The sequence below is a fragment of the Microtus oregoni genome, unplaced genomic scaffold (assembly GCF_018167655.1).
Source record: "Microtus oregoni isolate MIOR12 unplaced genomic scaffold, Mior012 000008F_ref0000371, whole genome shotgun sequence".
NCBI lineage: Eukaryota > Metazoa > Chordata > Mammalia > Rodentia > Cricetidae > Microtus > Microtus oregoni.
Genome location: NW_024543067.1, coordinates 3433937 through 3453833, shown reverse-complemented (window position 1 = coordinate 3453833; position 19897 = coordinate 3433937). Strand labels below are relative to the sequence as shown.

Here is a 19897-nt window from a genome sequence, read left to right as displayed (position 1 = left end):
ACTTTGCTGGTAGGCCACTACCTCGTGGTGATGCGCAGATTAATGGAGATGGATTAAACTAAGATGTAAGAGTCAGCCAATAAGAAGCTAGAGCTAATGGGCCAAGAAGCAATTTAATTAATATAATTTCTGTGTGATTATTTAGGTTCTGGGCGGCTGGGACAAACAAGCAGCTTCTCCATGCAACACAACCACCTAAACATGTTGTTTCTAAGAAAGCCGCATGGAAGAGAACCTAGCATGTTTCATTTATATTATGTCCAACAGAGGATGGCACCAGGTATGAATTAGGTCCTTGCAATACTCATTTTCTCGTTAGGAGTACATAGCCATTGGCTTAAGCTCAGTTTATGAGGCTGGGGAGACAGCTTGACTGGTACAGTGTTGACTGTGAGAATCGAACTCTGGATCCTCAACACTTGTGCAAAGAGCGCCATGTCCACACAGGGACCACAGGAGAAGCCCTGGGGCTCGCTGGACAGTGTAGAACACCAGTGAGGTCCAGGTTAAGTGAGAGACTCTATATCAAAATGGGGACTAGGGCAGCGGGGCAGCTCAGGGGTAAAGGCACTGACTGCCAAGGCTGAACCTGCGCTCACTCCCTGTCACCAACATGATAGGAGAGAGCAGACTCCTAGAAGCTGTGCTCTGCCCTTCATACACGGGCCATGGCAGTCACGTGCCCGCATATGCACACACTGAATAAAATAGGCAGAAAACAACCGAGAAAGACCCCCAGTGCTCACTCCTGCCCTCTCATGCACACCCGCACAGACTCCAGGAGAAGCCCCAGTGTGGGGGTGCTTCCAAGTTGTGCATTTTATTGTATGCAACTTTTGTTTTAAAAAATGGTCAGTAAGATTAAGTTGTGTTAGCTAAGCATAGTTGCACGTGCCTGCTGCCACGGTGCACCAGAGATAAGGATGGGAGGATCCAGAGTTAAGGACAGCTTGCACTACATCACAAGTTCCGGCCAGCCTGCATTAGTAAATACTTACTTTAAAAAAAAAAAAAAGAAGAAGAAAGCGTCAGCTATTTTAAATGATGGAGGAACTGTCTTATTAAAAAGAAATAAATTCAGTAAATCAAGTTAATGAAGAAACAGCTCCATGGTACCCTCAAATCTGCCACGAAGCAGATCTAAGAGCTTCGACCTAGCAGACACGCTGACTCTCACTTTCTAAGCCCTGCTTAGCATCCACTCGGGATGGTTTTCCCGCAGGAACACACGTTTCCTCTCTCCACGGCAGCAGGCGTTCTTCTTGTGCTCTGTATCTTCCGGATCTACGAGTCTTGACCTAAACTGGCATTTAATATTTGCTGAATGAGCAAACAAACATGACCAAAATGTGATTTAGATCTGGGGCAAACACCACACAGGGCTCTGTGTTGGGGGAAGGAGAGCACTTTCATTGAAAATGAGGGGTTTTTTTCATGTAAGAAATTCTGATCAGTTTCCTCTCCCTCACCTCCCAGATCCTCTCGTCACCACTCTTCCAACGTATCTTCTTTGTGTTTAGAAAACAAATAGACAAAAAAAAAAAAAACAGGAAAAAGAAAAAGCACAAGAGACATACACACACACACACACACACACAAAATCTTAAAAACACAAAATCAGAAACCATAATGAACAAGCAAAAGACCAGTAAAGCAAAAAAGGGTGGGGGGGAATGAAGAGGTAGGGCAAACAATATGAGACAAAATAAAATAAAATCTCCCACAATACCATTGAGTTTGTATTGGCCCATTTACTTTAGGCATGGGGCATGCCCATAATAAACGTGATTTTATATATCCAGTGAGACTCCACTGGCAAAAACTAAGTTTTCTTTTGCAAGTGGTTGTCAAATGGACATCGCTTGGGCTGGAGCCTTCTGTCTCCTCCCCTCTCAGCACTGGGACTCCCTGTGGCGTCAAACTGCACAGGCCCTCTGCACGCGGCCAGTCTCTGAATTCACGTGTGCATCTGTCCTGCTCTGTCTGGAAGACAGTTTCCCATTTGACTTTTACAATCTTTCTGCCCCTGCTTCCCAAGACGTTTTTAAACATATGATTCAGTTCCCAACATTCCTCTCAACAGCAAACAACTTCCGTTTGAAGCGGACTTTTTTTTTTCATTAAGTATTTTTGTTGTGCTGAAACAGACAAAAGCTTCTCACACAAGTATCTCCCCACTTCGCTTCCCTCACCTTTTTTCAGGTTATGACCATTGGAAAGACACTGGTCAGGGCTCCCACTGTCTCCACCTACCCCACGTATCTGCTCTCTCCTCCTTACTAGAAACTCTGTCAGCAAGGAAGAAGAATCTGGTGGCTCAGTCTGAAGCTATTCCGGCACATTCTGCTGGAGGCTGGATCACGGAAGTCAGGGGCACACACTCTTGTAGTGTTCCCAGCGTCTCTCAACTTTTTATTTTAAGGCCTACCAGATCCTGCCATCGTTCGGGGTTACCTCTGACTGGGCCTGTGGACGGCAGTCATGCTTCCTGGGTCGGCAACAGTCACCTGAGCAGATTCGGGATGGGCAGTTCCACGCCTAAACCACATCTCCAGTAGGGCAAAGAGCTGAGGGATCTAGGATAGTCTGTAGCAATGTCCCCTCCGGACTGGGGTCACTAACACCGGACTCTGAGCCCCTTCCTCACAACAATACCAAGGAAAAACGAGGAAGGCTCCGCTGGTGATAAAGTACTTATTTTAATGAATTTGTTTTGAACGCAATGTAAAACATTACTGTTTTAACCACAGCTAAATTCAAACTTCAGGACGGCCCAATATTAACAAGTTCATTTTTACAAAGTCTTTGGCTACAGATTATCAAATATATAATAGAGTTCAATTTAGTGTTCTCTGTCACAATAGTAAAAATAAGCATTTTCTGATACCAAGGTTATCAAAAGTGTCCCACACAAAATCTTCTTAAGCAAGTTAAATTATAGAACCTGATGGTGTGTATTTGTTAAAAACTAAAAAGGAAAACTTCACATCTTGAACATCACAGAAGCGCTTCTTAGCCAACACAAATACCTAATAGAGGGGCAGGTACCATTCTTGGTATAAAAAGTCATACCGCAGAATTTGAATATTATAACCAGACTTTTAACCCAAATAAAGCAAATAAACCTATCATGCAGTACATTTTCTTGTCTGCTCTTTTCGTTGCCAGTGAGAAACCAGACTTAATGCTGTATTACTGCATTGGAGCAGCCTACGGCGCGAGGTTCGGCTCCGTGACTGAGAGCAAAAGTGCGAAGGCAATTCTCATGAGGGCTGAGAAGTCTCGCCAGAAAGCGGCGTTCAGTGAAGATAAACCTTGCGGCATGTGTACATGTCTATTACACAAAGACACCCATGTGCGAACTCACAAGAGACAGTCAAAGAAAGCCCCGAAGCGGTGCGCACTGGAGGAGAGGTACGGACGTGACACCATTTTTGTTGAGTCTCTGAGACACGCACCAGCACATTGACAACTGAGTCAGGAGAACATGTGACACGGGGACTCTCTTCAGCTGTGGAAACAAGGTAAGGACAGAGACAGCCCAGGTTCCAAACACACGATAAAGCGCAGATAAGTAACAAGAAAAACCTCACCACTAGCCTGGCATCGTGGCCCGTGCCCGTAGTCCCAGCATTTGGGAGGCCGAGGTAGAAGGAGATTTGAGGCCAGCCTGGGCTACAGAGTGAGACTGTCGTTGCAAAAAGAAAAAGATACACACAAATTGTAACCCTTTCTGAGGAGAAAGTTATTTTTAAAACAAGAGCCTAAGAAAAACTTCAAACGGGGGCTCAAATTAACAGTGTGGTATCACTGAAAAATAACACTTGAAACAAAAATAAATTAAATTTCGAGTATTTTTAACATGGGCAAGAAATATAAAAACAAATTTATACACCAAATATACACTATCAGTTTATTTTCAGTTAAAAATTATTTAGGAAAAGTCTCCATGTTCAAAATTAAATAGGAGCTGTCTTCTATATACAGGAATTACACTGTAAATATGAAGTGAAGGTTTAATTCTGCAGAATTAAAACACAATTATAATCATTCAAAAACTGAAAAAAATACTGAATTCTATAAGTGTGAAAGCCTTAGAATTTTGCAGTAACAAGTGAACTTTTTCTAACATTTAAAAAATTATCCTTTTATCAGTATAAAACTGTTCAAATAATTAGGAGAATCTCTTATATCAGAAAAATAAATTCACATGATACACTCATGACCCCAAGAGTTACAATCAGCAGAGCGGTGTCCCTGACACAAAGCATTTCTTCCTTGTTGTCTCGCCTCTCCTTACAGATAAGCTTACTTCGCGTCACTGACACAGAAAGCCGGCCACACACTAATAGAAAAGTAACTCTCCCTTTCTTCCTCCTAAGCACAGGTCAGGTAGTCAGTCTTCTTTCTTGGCATGCCTCTTAGCTGCATCCGGCTCCTCTGTGGTGGGCTTGGACCCTGACGAGGCGGTGCCATTGGAAGACGGCTTCACATCCGGTTTCTTTTCACCCCATAAAAACTGCTGCTGCCAGCCAAACAGCATCCGGCTCAAGGTGTCCTCGACGGGAGCGAAAGTCATGGGGATGCTCTTTGTTATCATCATTCTTACCTAGGGGGAGAAATGAACCTTGAGTCTCAGAACAAACACTTTGTGTTTCTCAAAACTGAGACAGAAAAATAAATAATGGAGTAAAATGTATTTTTTTTAATCTACAGGAAACAAAATAAACTTGATTCTGGGAAAATCTCCAAACTATGAATTTAAAGAATATTACTCATAAAAAGTAATACCAAGTACATTTTGATGTACCTTGTACAGCAAATGAGGTATAACCATTGCTAAAGAAAGAGGAGGGAAGGAGGGAGAGAGGCAAAGAGAGAAAGAGAGAGAGAGAATATTATCGACAGTCTACACCAGCAAACAATTGAGTCAAAACTGTGGTAAATACTTTATACTCATCTGCACATTCAGTGTAACACAGCAGTTACTGCAGAGGGAAGCAGAGTCCTGGTTCTGACAGGCAGCTGACTTGATCCACACTGAAAGGCTAGTTAAGTGAGGAGCAGGATGCGATACAGATTTGGGTTCAATCCCTACTCAACAGCACACCATTGTCGACGGTCATAGACTCGGGGGATGCAGACCATTTCTGAAGAGAGGCTACAGAGGCTTCCCTCCACCCATCTCTTCTGTTTCAATAACATGCATGCAGATCGCAGAGAACGGACTGTGGACCAAAGCATGATTCCAATCCTTTACCTAGCAAATCATACTACCCGGAAATGTCCACATTTGAATTAGGCTGGTCCCAAAATGGATCTGCCGGGAAAACTCTGGGGCCCAACATACAGTCTAACAGTCAGTTCTTTCAGATCACAAAAAGATACCAAACCAGAAACTTCTGAGGTCACATTCCTAAAACAGGTCCAAACACAATCCACTTTCTTGGGGTATGAAATCAAGAATAAAGTCTCATTCAATGTGACATAATATAAGGGCCTGGAAGTTACAGAATGAGTATATCCAAATTAACAAAATCATAAATGAAAAGAGGGCATAACAACAGATAGAATCATTAGGTCATACTTCAAAACCCTGCACTCCACAAAATTGGAAAATCTAAAAGAAATGGACAATTTTCTCAATAGATACCACTTACCATGGTTAAATCAAGATCAGATAAACAATTTAAATAGATCTATAACTCCCAAGGAAGTAGAAGCAGTCATTAAAAGACTCCTCCCACCACAAAAAAAGCCCAGGGCCAGATGGGTTTAGTGCAGAATTCTATCAGACTTTTAAACAAAAGCTAATACCAATACTCCTCAAATTATTATAAAAAATAGAAACAGAAAGAACACTGCCAAATTCATTTTATGAGACCACAATCACCCTGATACCCAAACCACACAAAGACTTAGCAAGAAAAGAGAGTTACAGACCAATTTCTCTCATGAACATTGATGCAAACAACAACAAAAGCCCAACTCACAAACCGAGCCCAAGAACACACCAAAAAGATCATCTACCTACCATATAAACAAAATGAAAGAAAAACAACCACATCATCATCTTATTAGATGCTGAAAAAGCCTTTGACAAAAATCCAATACCCCTTCATAATAAAAGTCTTAGAGAGATCAGGGATACAAGGGACATTGCTAACCAATAGCAAACATCAAATTAAATGGAGAGAAACTTAAAGCAATTCCACTAACATCAGGAACAAGACTATTCAACACAGTTCTTTTTTTGTTTGTTTGTTTGTTTTGTTTTTTTGTTTTTCGAGACAGGGTTTCTCTGTGGTTTTGGAGCCTGTCCTGGAACTAGCTCTTGTAGACCAGGCTGGTCTCGAACTCACAGAGATCCGCCTGCCTCTGCCTCCCGAGTGCTGGGATTAAAGGCATGCGCCACCACCACCCGGCTCAACATAGTTCTTGAAGTTCTACTTAGAGCAGTAAGACAACTGAAGGAGAATAAGGGGGTACAAATTGGAAAGGAAGAAGTCAAAGTGTTGTTATTTGCAGATGATATGATAGTATATATAAGTGACCTCAAAAATTCTACTAGGGAACTACAGTGAAGTGGCTGAATATAAAATATACTCAAAAAGAATCAGTGGCCCTTTTATATACAAATGATAAAGTGGCAAAGAAAGATATCAGAGAAACACCACCCTTGATAATAGCCACAAATAATATAAAATATTTTGGTGTGACTCTAACCAAACAAGTGAAAGACCTGAATGACAAGAACTTCGAGTCTTTGAAGAAAGGAATTGGAGAAGGCATCAGAAGATGGAAAGAATTGTCATGCTCATAGATAGGTAGGATCAATGTAGTAAAAATGGCAAATCTTACCAAAAGCAAAACTTGGGACATCTATCTTCCTCCCTCTAAGACTTGGGGAGGCATCAGGGAAGAAATGTCAGGAAGAGGTTAAGAGCCAGAGTGAGTGGGGCAGTGGCGTGGAATGTGACTTCCAGCTGTGAAACAGCTGTGGCAGTCTTGCGGAAGATCTGGGTCAGGTTGGACGTGCCAGCATCCTGCCATGGAGGAGGCAGGCATTCCTGATGCCCCACCACCCCCTGAGGATTTATAGGTAGGTTGGTCGTGGGTGCTGGAGAGGGAGAGACATGTTCTCAGTGGGGCAGCCACTGTTAAGGCTCCCATAATCTCCTTTTAAAAAATTAAATTTATTTATCTTAGTTTATTTATGTGCACAGATGCGTTGTCTGCATGTGTGTCCGCGAACCATGTGTGTACTTAGTGCCCAAGAAGTCGGTGGGACTGGAATTGCAGGCCACTGTGAGCTGTACTCCCTGAACTGAATAGACCTTACCACACATAAATTGGACTCCTACAAAGCTAATTTAAAAAAAAAAAAATTGAAGTGCTCATTTGCAATTAGTTTGTAAATAAACATTAATCAGTACTTTGTTACGTGGTCATTTAAGTGACCTTAATAAAGCTGGTGTCTACACACCTGGGTCATGACTGTTGGCTGTCCCTACAGTGGAATTAGCGGGCCACAGGAGAGCTGAGTCTGCAGAGTCCGCTGTTGCCAAACTGCTCTCCCAGGAGGGCTCCCGTTTACACTCCCCCAAGTCCCTTTAAACTTAATACTCCTCATCTTCACTTCCTTTTATTTACTTCCGTTAATTAAGCTCGTTTTACCATTCTGCCAGTCTCTGAAACCACTTCCACCAAGGCCATCATCATACATGGCTTAATTAAAAAACCCTGAGCTTCCTTACAGTTTAACGCTATCTACCGGGCAGTCCCTTGCTCTGTCTCACAGGGACTGCTACACTGCAGCTTCTTCTAGCAAGCGGGGGATAAGCAAGCCACGTTTCTCAAAGTTCTTCCAAGTCTTCTCTGATGGAGAAGGGATGCAAATTTGACCTAGCTCAAAATAGACAAAAGTTTTATCTTAAAAACTTTATCTTGTGTCAGGGGACTGGAGAGATGGCTCAGCGATTAAGAGCACTGACTCCTCTTCTAGGGGACCCACATGGCAGATCACAACTGCCTGTAACTCCAGTTCTGGGAAATCTGACACCCTTCTATGGCCTCCTCGGGCACCAGACTCATACATGGTGCACAAACAAATATGCAGGCAAACACATACGCATAAAATAATAAGAAAATTTAAGCCTATGTGAATTTTATCCAATAATGCATTCCTATTTAACATGTTTAAAATTAATTGTCACTGAGATCATCATTAATGGTAGAAAATAGATCACACTTACAATATGACTTTATACAGAAAATGCCAGAACTCACATATCCCTTGGGACATGTGTAAGCCTAGTTCAAGAAACACAGACTTGTGCAAACTTGCAAAGCCTCCATTTCAACAGAGTCTGTGGACCTATAGTGCTTGAGGGCTTTTCCCTCAGTGGATGAGCTTCCCGTTCATCTGCTTTCCCTGTGGCTCGGGTCTTATCAATCACGAAGCATCTGAAAAAAAAGTATGTGATTTCCCTGTTTGGGAAAGTGGCTGACCATGGACGAGCATTCAGCTAGCCTCAGTTCTGAGCGAAAAGAAGACAAGGAAATTGCAGAGGAGAGATGGAAGAAGGAAAGGAGGGAAAAGGAGGTATTTCACATATTTCTCTCAAAAAAGAAGAGAACCATAGATGGAGGTAGGAAAAAATTAGCTTTTATATATTCAAATATAGCTGTAAATACACATGACTCCCCCACCTCCAAACTTCAGACATACGTATTTTTCACTAAAACAAAAAGTAGTATCAACTTAAACCATACCCCAATTTTACACCTATACCGCCTCTGATGTCCTCCTTACATCCACTACTCTCTGGCTTCCAATAAACCACCTGCCTGTCCTACCCAACTGTGAACATCTCCCAAGGGCAGATGGAGATCCGCAGAAGAGCTTCCAAAAATTCCGATGCATGGAGAAACTCCCAAATGCATCTTTTGGTATTCAACAGTAAAAAACCAAGTGTTCTCGGTACTAGCTTAGCCTGAAAGACCCCACCAAGGGAAAGGCGTCTACAGCTTCGTGATGCAGACTGGTGCACGGGAGCCTCCTCACCTTCACCGTCAGGAGAAAGATGGTGTACAGGAACATGAGGTCGTGCCTTGACATTGCCAGGTGCTGGGTGTGCTGTAGCGTGAACAGGACTGACCCCAGCAGCGTCACCTTGGAAGGGCTGAAAGGAAATGACATTTGAGGTCAGTGACAAACATACTGTGTCTACAATTTTCTCAGAACGCTCTGTAAACATCATTAGTGAACAGTTAACAGACGCTAACACAGAATGAGCTCCCAAAGACAGAGGAGAGAAGTGGGGAAGCCTCTCCTGTCGCATGATGTAGACGCACCACTGACAGTGTCAGGATGCTGTGGACAGGGCGAGTGAGACAGACGCAATCACTCTCAGAAAGCAGTGGGAGCCCGGCCAGCTCACACCTTTAATCCCAGTGCTTGAGAGGCAAAAACAGTTCAAGGCCAGCCTAGGCTACACAGAGAGCCAGCTCAAGTCTATCACTTTGCTTCCCTGAGCACAGCAGGCCAGTCTTAGCCAATATCTTAAGTATTAATGCTGAAAGTATGAAACCATTATACTGCTAACCTACCAAGTCAGGAGAATTTTTATCTTACACACTTATCATGTACTTAAGGTATCCCAGTAAAGATCTCTGGTAAACTATAAACTATGAGAATGCTGCACTACAACAATGACAAAAGATTTTTATAAGTCAGTTTATATTTTTAAAGGTTATTTTAGTATTATAAACTAAGGACTGGGTTCAAAACAGTATAAGATCCAGACTTCACATAACAATCTAACTGAATAAGTATCATTCCTTACAACAGTCATTCCTCAACTTTTATTGCATATTTCTATTTTTTTAGTATTTTAAGACAATTATTAATATATTTACTAATATATATATATAACTATGTTATAACACATACATAAAATTGAACATTTCAATATATAAAATAAAAGGCAAATGAGGGGCTATGGAGATGGCCCAATGGGTAAAGTGCTTGCTATCCAGTGTGGAGCCCACATTGGGTCCCTAGAACCACCTAAAAGTCCCCCAGCAGTCCCAGTGCACAGGAGGTAGACATGGAAATCCCCGGAGCAGGCTGGCCACTCAGGATTCCTGAAGCAGTGAGCTCCATATGCATGAAAGGCCTCAGCTCAATATGCAAGGTAGAGACATGTCAGTGAAAACCATGACATCAGCCCTGGGCACACAAACATGCCCACCCATGTGAACACACATACACACGGACATACATATGACACCCCCCACATGGAATTAGATTTCTCTTGATGTTAGTTTGTTTCTCTAATCATTTGGTTCCTGTGCTAAGGCAGCTCACTAAGGAATGGGCTTTGACATACACACTGACCACTATGGATGGTATTTTCCTAAAGAGATACTAAAAAATAAGTGGCTTGTAGATTGTTTGGAAAGGACACTGGGGAGGATTTAAGGAAGATTATATCAAAGTATCAGATTTGCTATGAAGATTGAGACACACTGGAAAATTCTATTATTTCCCTGTCATAGCACAACCATGGATCAGATGCTGGCTGACAATGACAGGCACTCCTGGTCCAAGGGAAAGTAGACAGCCCTGGCGCCAGGACATTTTAAAATCCAGCAGATCAAGTTCCACTGGGATTCCACGGCTAGGGCTGCAGGCACCATGTTCTAATTTTATACAGTGTGGCTCTGGCTTCTGTACTTCAACTGTAACCTGTGAGCCCGGCCTATCGTGCTCCCCGCTCCTTCCTCCAAACTACTTTTCCCTTTTTTGGTCCCCTTCCCAGTTTCGGGACTTATTCCCTACTCATACCTACACGTCTCATCCACGAAAAGCTAGGATCTGCATATGAGGAAGAACAAGCCCACATGGTGTGTCTAAGTAGGCTTCTCTGTTGTTTCTATGTGTATGAGCGCTTTGCATGCATGTATATACTGTGTACCACGTGTGTGCCTGGTGCCCACAGAGGCAAAAAGAGGACATCAGACCCACTGTAACTGGAGTTGCAAAGTGTTTTGAGATGTCACATGGGTGCCAGGAACTAAACCTGGGTCCTCTGTAAGAGCAGCAAGTGATCTTAACCACTGAGCCAGCTCTCCAGCCTCCAAGCTTTTTTTCTGAAGGAGGGGAATCCACAGAAAAGCGGTGTTATTTTAAGATCTCATCTGGGAAAGTAAACTCTTGACGGAATCTGCTAGTTTTCTTCCCATTGCGATTGCCATTTGTGTCTCAGGTATATTTCAGGCACATATACAGTTCCAAAAATGCTCTTTTAGCCCAGATCTCGGCATAATATAAACACTTACAAGGACATCTTCAGCCACTCATTCCCTGTTGGCTTCCAATCTCCTTTCAGCAGCTGTTCACAAGACGTGACAATAGCACCACCTGCCCCTAAAAAGAAACACACAAACAAAGATATTTAACCAATTTTCTTAAGAAAACACATAGCAGGGGAAGTCAGAATTTCCCCTCCTAGTTTCAAACCCAAGATTACCAAAATAGAATTCTTGAGAGGAAGAAAAAGTTGTCTTCTGTGTATTGACATCTGAGACAGCAGCATTCTCTCTCCCCAGCATGACAACCACCTGTGTCACTGTTCCCTAAGGTTAGCGCTGGGGTCTCAAGCACAGAGACATATATATATATATGCACACACAATAGTTTTGTGAAAAGTAAGGGCCTCTCTTTCTATTTCATTCCCTGATAACAGCTAGTTTTAGCTGCAGCATATTGTAACAGAGGTTACAGAAATCTGTTCATTCTTACATATGAAGGAACAGGGTGAGTGACACAGATCAGCTGGTAGGAGCTCCTGCCTAGTATGCAGCAGTCCCTGACAATGCATAAGCCGGGCACGGTAGTGCTTTCCTGTGATCATGGCGCTCAGGAGGTAGAGGCAGTGTGGTCATAAGTGCAAGGTCATCCCCAATTACAAAGTCTACATAGTCTACATGGTCTACATAGTTGAAAGAAAGAAAAGAAGGAAGGAAGGAAGGAAGGAAGGAAGGAAGGAAATAAAATAAATATAAAGCAATTAGAACAGTGTGACTATGAATACTTGCTACTTCCAACAGCTCACAAGAATGGAAAGAATATAAAGCAATTTGTTTTCGTTTTTACAGAGGGGCTTTCTAGGCTGGTCTAAAAATCACTGTGTAGCTCAAGCTGGTTTCAAACTTGCGACCTCCTGCCTCAGTCTCCCAAGTACTCAGGTTATAGGCATGCACCACCATGGCCAGACTTAGCAATGTTTTTTTAATTTACACGAGGCACAAAATTTCTTATTAAACTTATTTCATTTATGGCAAAATAATTAATTATGATTCCATATGGTTCAAGGACACCTAAAACAATTATTCATAAGAAACTTTACAAAGCCATGAGGTTCCAAATAATGGCTGATCACTAATACTAATGTAAGTAAATCTTAAATTAACTTTAGTAGCTAAAAAAGAACAGGTTTCCACTTTCCAAAAAGATTTATTAGAGTATGTGATCCCCACTCCTGGAAGCAGAGAAGTATTCAGGAGCTACAGTACATCGATAACAGGATACTTATGAACACATTAATCTTACCTCGGGCCCATCCAATAATTATCATGACTATCCAGCCATTTCGGTAATAGCTACTAGCGTGTGTGACTCCGCTTACTATTTTCCAGGTTCTGGTCACTTCCTTCATTCCCGCAGCCAGCATTTGAATAGGCTGATAGGAATAGCCCTGGGAAACTAAGTCACGCGGGCAAAAAAATACAATATACCTGAAATGAAAATTAAAATATTTTAATATGTAAATAATATCAGAAGAACAGAAGTAAAATTGAAACCACCATCATTAATAGCATGGCATAACACAAAGAAGGTAATTATCCATAAAAGCTTGGAACATGATTTCACGAAAAGCAGACTGGACACTAGGTTGTTTTTTAATCCACACAAAACATATATAATCTGTCTATGTCGTGATGAGAAAATGAAGTCATATACTTTGCAATACTCCACACAGTTTTTAATTTACCCATGCAGTTTTAGAAAGTCTTCAAATGTAGAAGTGATTTACAGGAATTCAGGCAACGGACAGAAAAGGCATATACACTTAAATAATAAATTGTATATATACTCTTAATAAAAGTAAACAATACTTGTTATCTATTAGAGGTTACATTAAGAAGACACTAGTTTTAATTCATGCTAAAAAAAAAAAACACTCACAAGAAGAACAACAGCCATACTACAACGACTCTATTTGCATTCCTTAATTCTATCTTTTAACATGTGCTAAAAATCTATTACGACAGCAGTTTGGGACTTTTATATTCAGTTATGTGACACTATAACATACAGTCTATAATATATAATCATTGCTACTTCTGAGTCCTAAGTTTCACCCTATTTTTCTAAAGTACAGATACAATAATCTCACATATTAACAAAAACCCTGTGCCCGGCTGAGTTGCCATGGAGTAAGGGAGCCACCCACTGTCATGCTCAACAGAATTACACAGAAGCACGGCAGACAGCCGGCTCCACTTGCTCTGGAGCCTACGGTAGCTAGGTGATGTCCCTCTGATGACCCATTGGACCAACAGTCATTAGTTAAACAGCATGTCTCCTCTGTAAAGACTATGACTCCACCTTAAGTTTGTAACACCTAAAATACCTTTACCTTGTAAACACCCAGAGAGAATACACAGAGAAGGGAAAAGAAATGAAAGGAGAAGGTAATAATGGATTTCTCACACGCTGTAAAGCCATGTAGATCACATTAACAGGAAGACAAATGATAAAGAGTACACACTAGTCTAGAACAGGATACAACCAACAATGTAAGCTAAACCAGTTTAAACAGGGTTAAGATGGGAGCACAATTTAGGTTAAAACCAGGGCTGAGCAGAGAACAGTGTTTTGTTTATTCCCAAGTCTCCTTTTCCATCAGTATCACTTAACTGAGCCAATCAACACAAGCCACAGCCATGTTAGGCTAATGCAACAGCTCTGCTCTGCTCTGCAGCTAGCACCCCAACAGTTAGGAATCCATCGGTATGTCCTGAAAATGACTATAAAACAACAGCTCTTATATAGACCGTCATCTAAATCTCACTACAGTATGCTTGGGAGTTTAAAGAAAAATTCTGAGGCATAAAAACAATACACAGAAAATTATAAAGTAGATACTGTTCCCATAAATAGATTTTTTTCATAAATAGATTTTTTTTAAAAAGAAAACTTGAACAAAAGTATATGCTGTGTTCGCACAGTGGCTATACACTGGCAGAACCAAGTTCTTGCTTGTCTTTACCAGTAGATGGCGCTAACCTCCAGATGTGAGCCACGTGTTTGCTAAAGATGACCTTGCTATCTGAGTCCCCAAATCATCTGACTCTTAAATTCAGAAGACACAGACAAAAAATTATTCTAAATATTAAAACTTCTATTATTAAAATAGTAAAATATACTGTCTGGCAGCGAGCATCATTTTTCATATTTAAGGAACTGTAAGGACAACATTCCTATTTCCAGAGTTCAAAGCAATTCACTGCTTATGCGTCAACTGAAAGATTAAATTGCCAAGGTTTCAATCCAGGATGCAGCTACTCAATATCTCTGTACCCTGGATAAGTCACTAACCTCTCCATGACTCACCTTCATAACCTGTTAAGGATAAAACAGTACTCACCTCACGGGATTTACCAGAGTTTCAAAAGAGTCAACATTAGAGACCAGGCATAAAAACTAGAGCTATGCACCAGGTATACACTGAGTACAAACTAAGACTGAATGGTCGTGACACCACACCAGTGTAAACCACACCCCAGTGTAAACCACACCAGTGTAAACCACACCCCAGTGACACCACACCAGTGTAAACCACACCCCAGTGACACCACACCAGTGTGAACCACACCCCAGTAACACCACACCAGTGTAAACCACACCCCAGGTTTAGAGATGGGTAAGACCAAATGGACATGAGCAGAGAACAGAATAAAATGAATTATCAACGTCAGAATATTCTAATTTTCTTATATCCTTTGCCCAATAAGAAACAGAATTCTTTGTGTGTAGGTAAATTAAGTATTGCATATGTAGCAGAGATAAGAAATAAAAACCTCATAGTCCTGGATTTGAATGAGAAACATATCAACATGAATCATTTTCTTTGTCGTGGCCCTGATTCAGTGCAGTGGGCGCCCTAGCAATACTTTTAATGCTCTGAGTGAGGCTTACGAGAGCTATTTCTCACTGAAAGAAACAAAAACTAATTCCAGAAGACATCCTTTTAAAAAACTGACCATCTTTGCAGGGTGACCAGCAAGTCAAAGAGCCAAGCCACCTCCCTCCCTGCTTTTCTGTGAGTAGTAGGACGGGCTCACCAAAGACCAGGGAGTCAGAAGTGTCCTTCCAGACGCCTGTATGTGTGTGCTCAATAATACACTCTTCCATCTCTGCTCCTAACATACCTTTTAAATGTAGGGGCATACATTTACAGGCATGAAAGTGTATTTCATTCGCTGGATCATCTGATCAAGATCTGTAATTCCTTGCTACTCAAATCCAGAAATCAGAGCACAGAGCGATCCGTTCTTTTCTATCTCCTCACTCTGAACAGTACTTAGCGGCTCCATTAACAAGGGGAAGTTTCTGCATTGATAGGATGCTGGTCTAGAAGTGAGACAAAGCAGCATTTTTAAAAAGTCAACTGATAAGATACCCGACATTAATGAATCTGAGAAGAAAAATAGAGGAGGAGGAGATGACAGTCACAAAAGGCTTCTGTCTGGGGCTGCAGGGGACAGGGAGAGATGAAGGGAGAACAAAGTCACGGGGTGGACTCCCTTCTGTGTTCAGGGTGTTCAGGCAGCAGGCTCAGGATGCTGGGAAGGAGCAGGAGGAGCAGACTGGTGATGCCTAACAGCAGAGAGGACAGAGAAGAGACTGTTGGGATGTACAGGTCACGGCAAATTCAGGGTCTTGTTCCTGATTATTCACACCATAGTAACATACTACAACACATCCTCAGACAACCATTCATCATTATGTGAAGAAAAGATTTAGGGGGTAATGAAAGAAGCAACTAGCCCACGTAGGAAATTACTACAAGTCCAGGCCCAGACATGGAGGCTCAGCATTTCAGACTAGAAACAGGACTGAAGGAATACAGAATCTGGCTCTTAGTTCTTATATAGTTTTCAGCATTTAACAACATTTAAAAATCTAAACTGTTAATATCTTTTTAAAATAATATAAAAACAGAAGTCCTTTTAGAAGTGTTTTTGGAAGATGATACCATGAGGTGATTAAGCAAGTCTATGAGAGACTGTAGCTGTCACACGTAGAGGCCCTGATTCTAGCCCTGCCACCTACCTAGATATGACAATCACATCAACTGCCCCATGTCTCGGTAACAACAACTATCACTGGTAGGGTGATGAGCAGAATATATCTGATACAAAATGGAAGCAGAATACCGGGGTCTGTAGGATAACGCAGGAGAACCAAGGAGGCTGGGCAGGATGGGGGAGTCAGCCGAAACGCAGCACATACAAGCATACCATACAGAAACCTGATACAAGTAAGCTAGGTTTTCAAACTGTTAAGGGGCTGAGGAGACAGCTCAGCAGTTTAGAACAGTGGCTTCTCTTGCAGAAGGCCTGGGTTCAATTCCCAGCACCCACATGGTGGCTCACAACCCTCTGTCATTTCAGTTCCAGAGGATCCAATGCCCTCTTCTGGATTCTTGAGGCTCCAGACATATACATGTTCCACATACATACATTCAAGCAAAACAAGCAAAACACCCATACACATAAAATAAAAATAAATCTTTAATAAACTAACTACAATAGCTACTTCAGAGAACTCATCCTAAGTATGAAAATAATTTACCTAATATATAATATTAATTCAATACATACTAGCTATCAAGTAAGTAATTCCACATCTCCTACTGACAAAATATATAAACTATTAAAAGAGAAAGCAGTATTTTTTAATGAAAGCAAGTGGTAGCTTTCAGTAAAATCATTGTAAGACTTTTCTGTTTGAGTTTGAAATAGTATGTTCTCGTCTTTCTCATTTGATAGTTTGAGTCGTGCTCTTCGGTATCAGCAACCTGAGAGAGAAACTTCTTTGTAATCATCGTTAGCAAAAAAAAAAAAAAAAAAGTCTTAATTCCACAGACCATATTGCATTTTAAAACCAAAAACACAGTAAAACTTGGACTCCTGCTCATACGAAGAAGGGTTTTTCTGCAAAATAATCCAATGCACTCAGTCATTCCATATCTGAACAGACTGCCTGCGTATCTAGTGGATATTTCAAATAGCGATAGACGAATTCGTCATTTAGTTACGGATTAGAGAGAAGTAATATAGTGTTTCATAGCATTTAAGTAATATTTTTTGCTTAATGTCACCAGTAAAAGATTTTGTCAGGAAAAAAATAATTAGAGTAGCTACTTCACAGGGCTCATGATTAAATATGAAAATGAATTTTAGCTGATAATATAATACTAACTCAATAATTACTAGCAAGTGAATAATTCCACCTCACCTACTTTCCACAGCCATGTGCTCCCACCACTACCTTATCATTACTACTATGTTATATTATATCCCTGTTTATAAGTACTCAATAATTTTTAAATTACTATAATAAAAACTTTTAATTATTTTTATTATTGGTTGTGTGTGTATGATGGGAGGGGGCTGTGTGCCACAATGGACATGTATGTGGAAGTCAAGAGGATTACTCTGTCTAGTGCTGGGCTAGAACTCTGGTTGCCAGGCTTGTGTGGCAAGTTCCTTTACCCACCAAGCCATTCATAGCCCCAGCAAAGATGAATTCTAAGCTGTGCAGTGGTGGCACACACCTTCATCTCCAGCACTCAGGAGGCAGAGGCAGGTGGATCTCTATGAGTTCAAGGACAACCTGGTCTACGTACTGAGTTTCAGAACAGTCAGGGCTATCCAATGAGACTTTGAATGAATCGATCTATTTATCAACAAACAAACAAGCAAATAAATCAATAAATAATGAATCCAACAAAGAGAAAGACAAGAAAAACTTTCTATACGCATTATCACTTGGACTTTTTGTTCAGTTTTTCACATGTTTGCTTTATCGTGTCAGTGCTAAATGTTTGTTTCACAACTCTAACAATAAAATATTTGGATGAATATTTGACATTTTCTTGTGTTAAAATGCTCCCATTAAAAAAAAAAAGCAACAACAACCTGAAAGAACAAGCGCCGCTGGGAGAAGACACGGGGGAAGGGCAAGAGACAGACTTTGCACCCAAAACCTTCGGCACCATTTGGGTTCATTCACTGCACACGCATTAAGGACATCAAAAAAAAAAAAAAAACTTTAAAGGAAAAGGAGCCATTTATTACAATCTATAAAAGAATTCTTAAAATACCTCATAGTGCAACATGAGGGCAACTTACCAGATAGAAGAAGCCAGTAAAATATTAGTGTGGTTTGTAAGAAATTTCAGTGGAGGCTCTGCAAGCAGTATACAGGATAAAATTCCTCCCCCGAAGCAGTGGAGCATAGCACTGAGCCAGCTGGACAGGGGGTTATTCCACGCCACTGTCACAGATCCTGAAATGACAGAGGACAAACATGCTCTGAGATAGCTGTACATTTACAAGAAAGCTCCCAGGACCCGTTATATTAGAGAAATAAACCAAATTTGTAACTTGTAACAAATTATTTTCATGAGTGAGCTAATCATGATAATTTAAACAATATTCTTTTTCCATCAGTGACTGTACTGTGTGGGGTAGGGTGGGGTGGACGTGGGTCCATGTATATGTGGGCACGTTGGGGGGTGATTCTCCAGTGCCGGCACAGGGAGGCCTCATGGTGACGTCAGGGTGGCTCTCCTTGATCATGTCTCCACATTACTTCTGAAACAGGGTCTCTCCTATACCTGAAGCCTGCTCTGCAGTTAGACTGCCTGGCTAGTGAGCCCCCAGACCTGCGGTCTCCAGACCCCAGTACTTCAAATATGCTACCAACAGAATTATTTTCCAAAAAACTCTCTGCAAGAGCTGTCACACTGCAGCTAAATTGAAAGTATAAGGGGCTGAAACATAAATAATCTTACATGAACGTTAGTAATAGATACTGCAAGTGAGCTGTGATGGAGAGCTGAAGGAAGACGGGGCAGGCACATGGTGCGCAACTGAATGAGGCCTGCTCTCCACAGAGCCCCCTGGAGCTGGAAAGGCACGAGGGAGTGGCTGTGCTAGAAAGGGCAGTGGTCAGCGACCTGAAGAGAGCCACATGCCCCGTGGTGACAGGGAGCCCCTTGTGGATCACAGGAAGAGCCTGCGCTGTCATCCAACCGACGAAACCAGGAGCTGGCAAACTGTTCATACTGACTAGATGTTTGAGACACTGTGGGCTATAAGGTGTCTGTTCAATCACCCAGCTCCAACTTGGCAAGCAGCAGTCATAGGGGACGTGTGACGAGTGAGCCTGCTACATCCCAATGAGACTGAGAATGAACTCTCCACATAAAATCATAATCCACCTCAGGAACTCACCTGACATCACTCCTGCAAACCCCAGATGACGCACTAGACCACCAAGCCCATTCCACTGCCTATATTATAACAAAGCCTGAACGGACTCTTCAGTGTAGGCGAACATGGCCTGTCTATCTTGTACCCAATCTAAACTTAGCTCAGCCGCGAGTACCTATTTTTAAGAACCACTACACTGTAGTTTTGTTTTGTATTTTTAAATTTTTCAAACAAGTACATATTCATATTGGGCATATTTCCCTCAGGCTTCCTTTTCCTCCATTTTCTTCCTCCTCCTTCTGGTAGAAACCACTACACT

At 41.6% G+C, this 19897-nt stretch overlaps 1 protein-coding gene across 1 annotated transcript in view; it reads right to left on the bottom strand.

The window, feature by feature from the left end:
* Positions 1-2680: 2680 nt before the first annotated feature.
* Tmem38b (transmembrane protein 38B) overlaps positions 2681-19897 on the bottom strand; it is a 29691-nt gene continuing 12474 nt past the window's right edge. The window contains exons 2-6 of the mRNA XM_041657860.1: positions 18493-18649; positions 12620-12804; positions 11347-11434; positions 9068-9185; positions 2681-4609 (exon numbers count right to left, since the gene is read on the bottom strand). Coding sequence (XP_041513794.1) covers positions 4397-4609; positions 9068-9185; positions 11347-11434; positions 12620-12804; positions 18493-18649 — 761 coding nt within the window. The 3' untranslated portion in view covers positions 2681-4396. The remainder of the gene's footprint in view (positions 4610-9067; positions 9186-11346; positions 11435-12619; positions 12805-18492; positions 18650-19897) is intronic.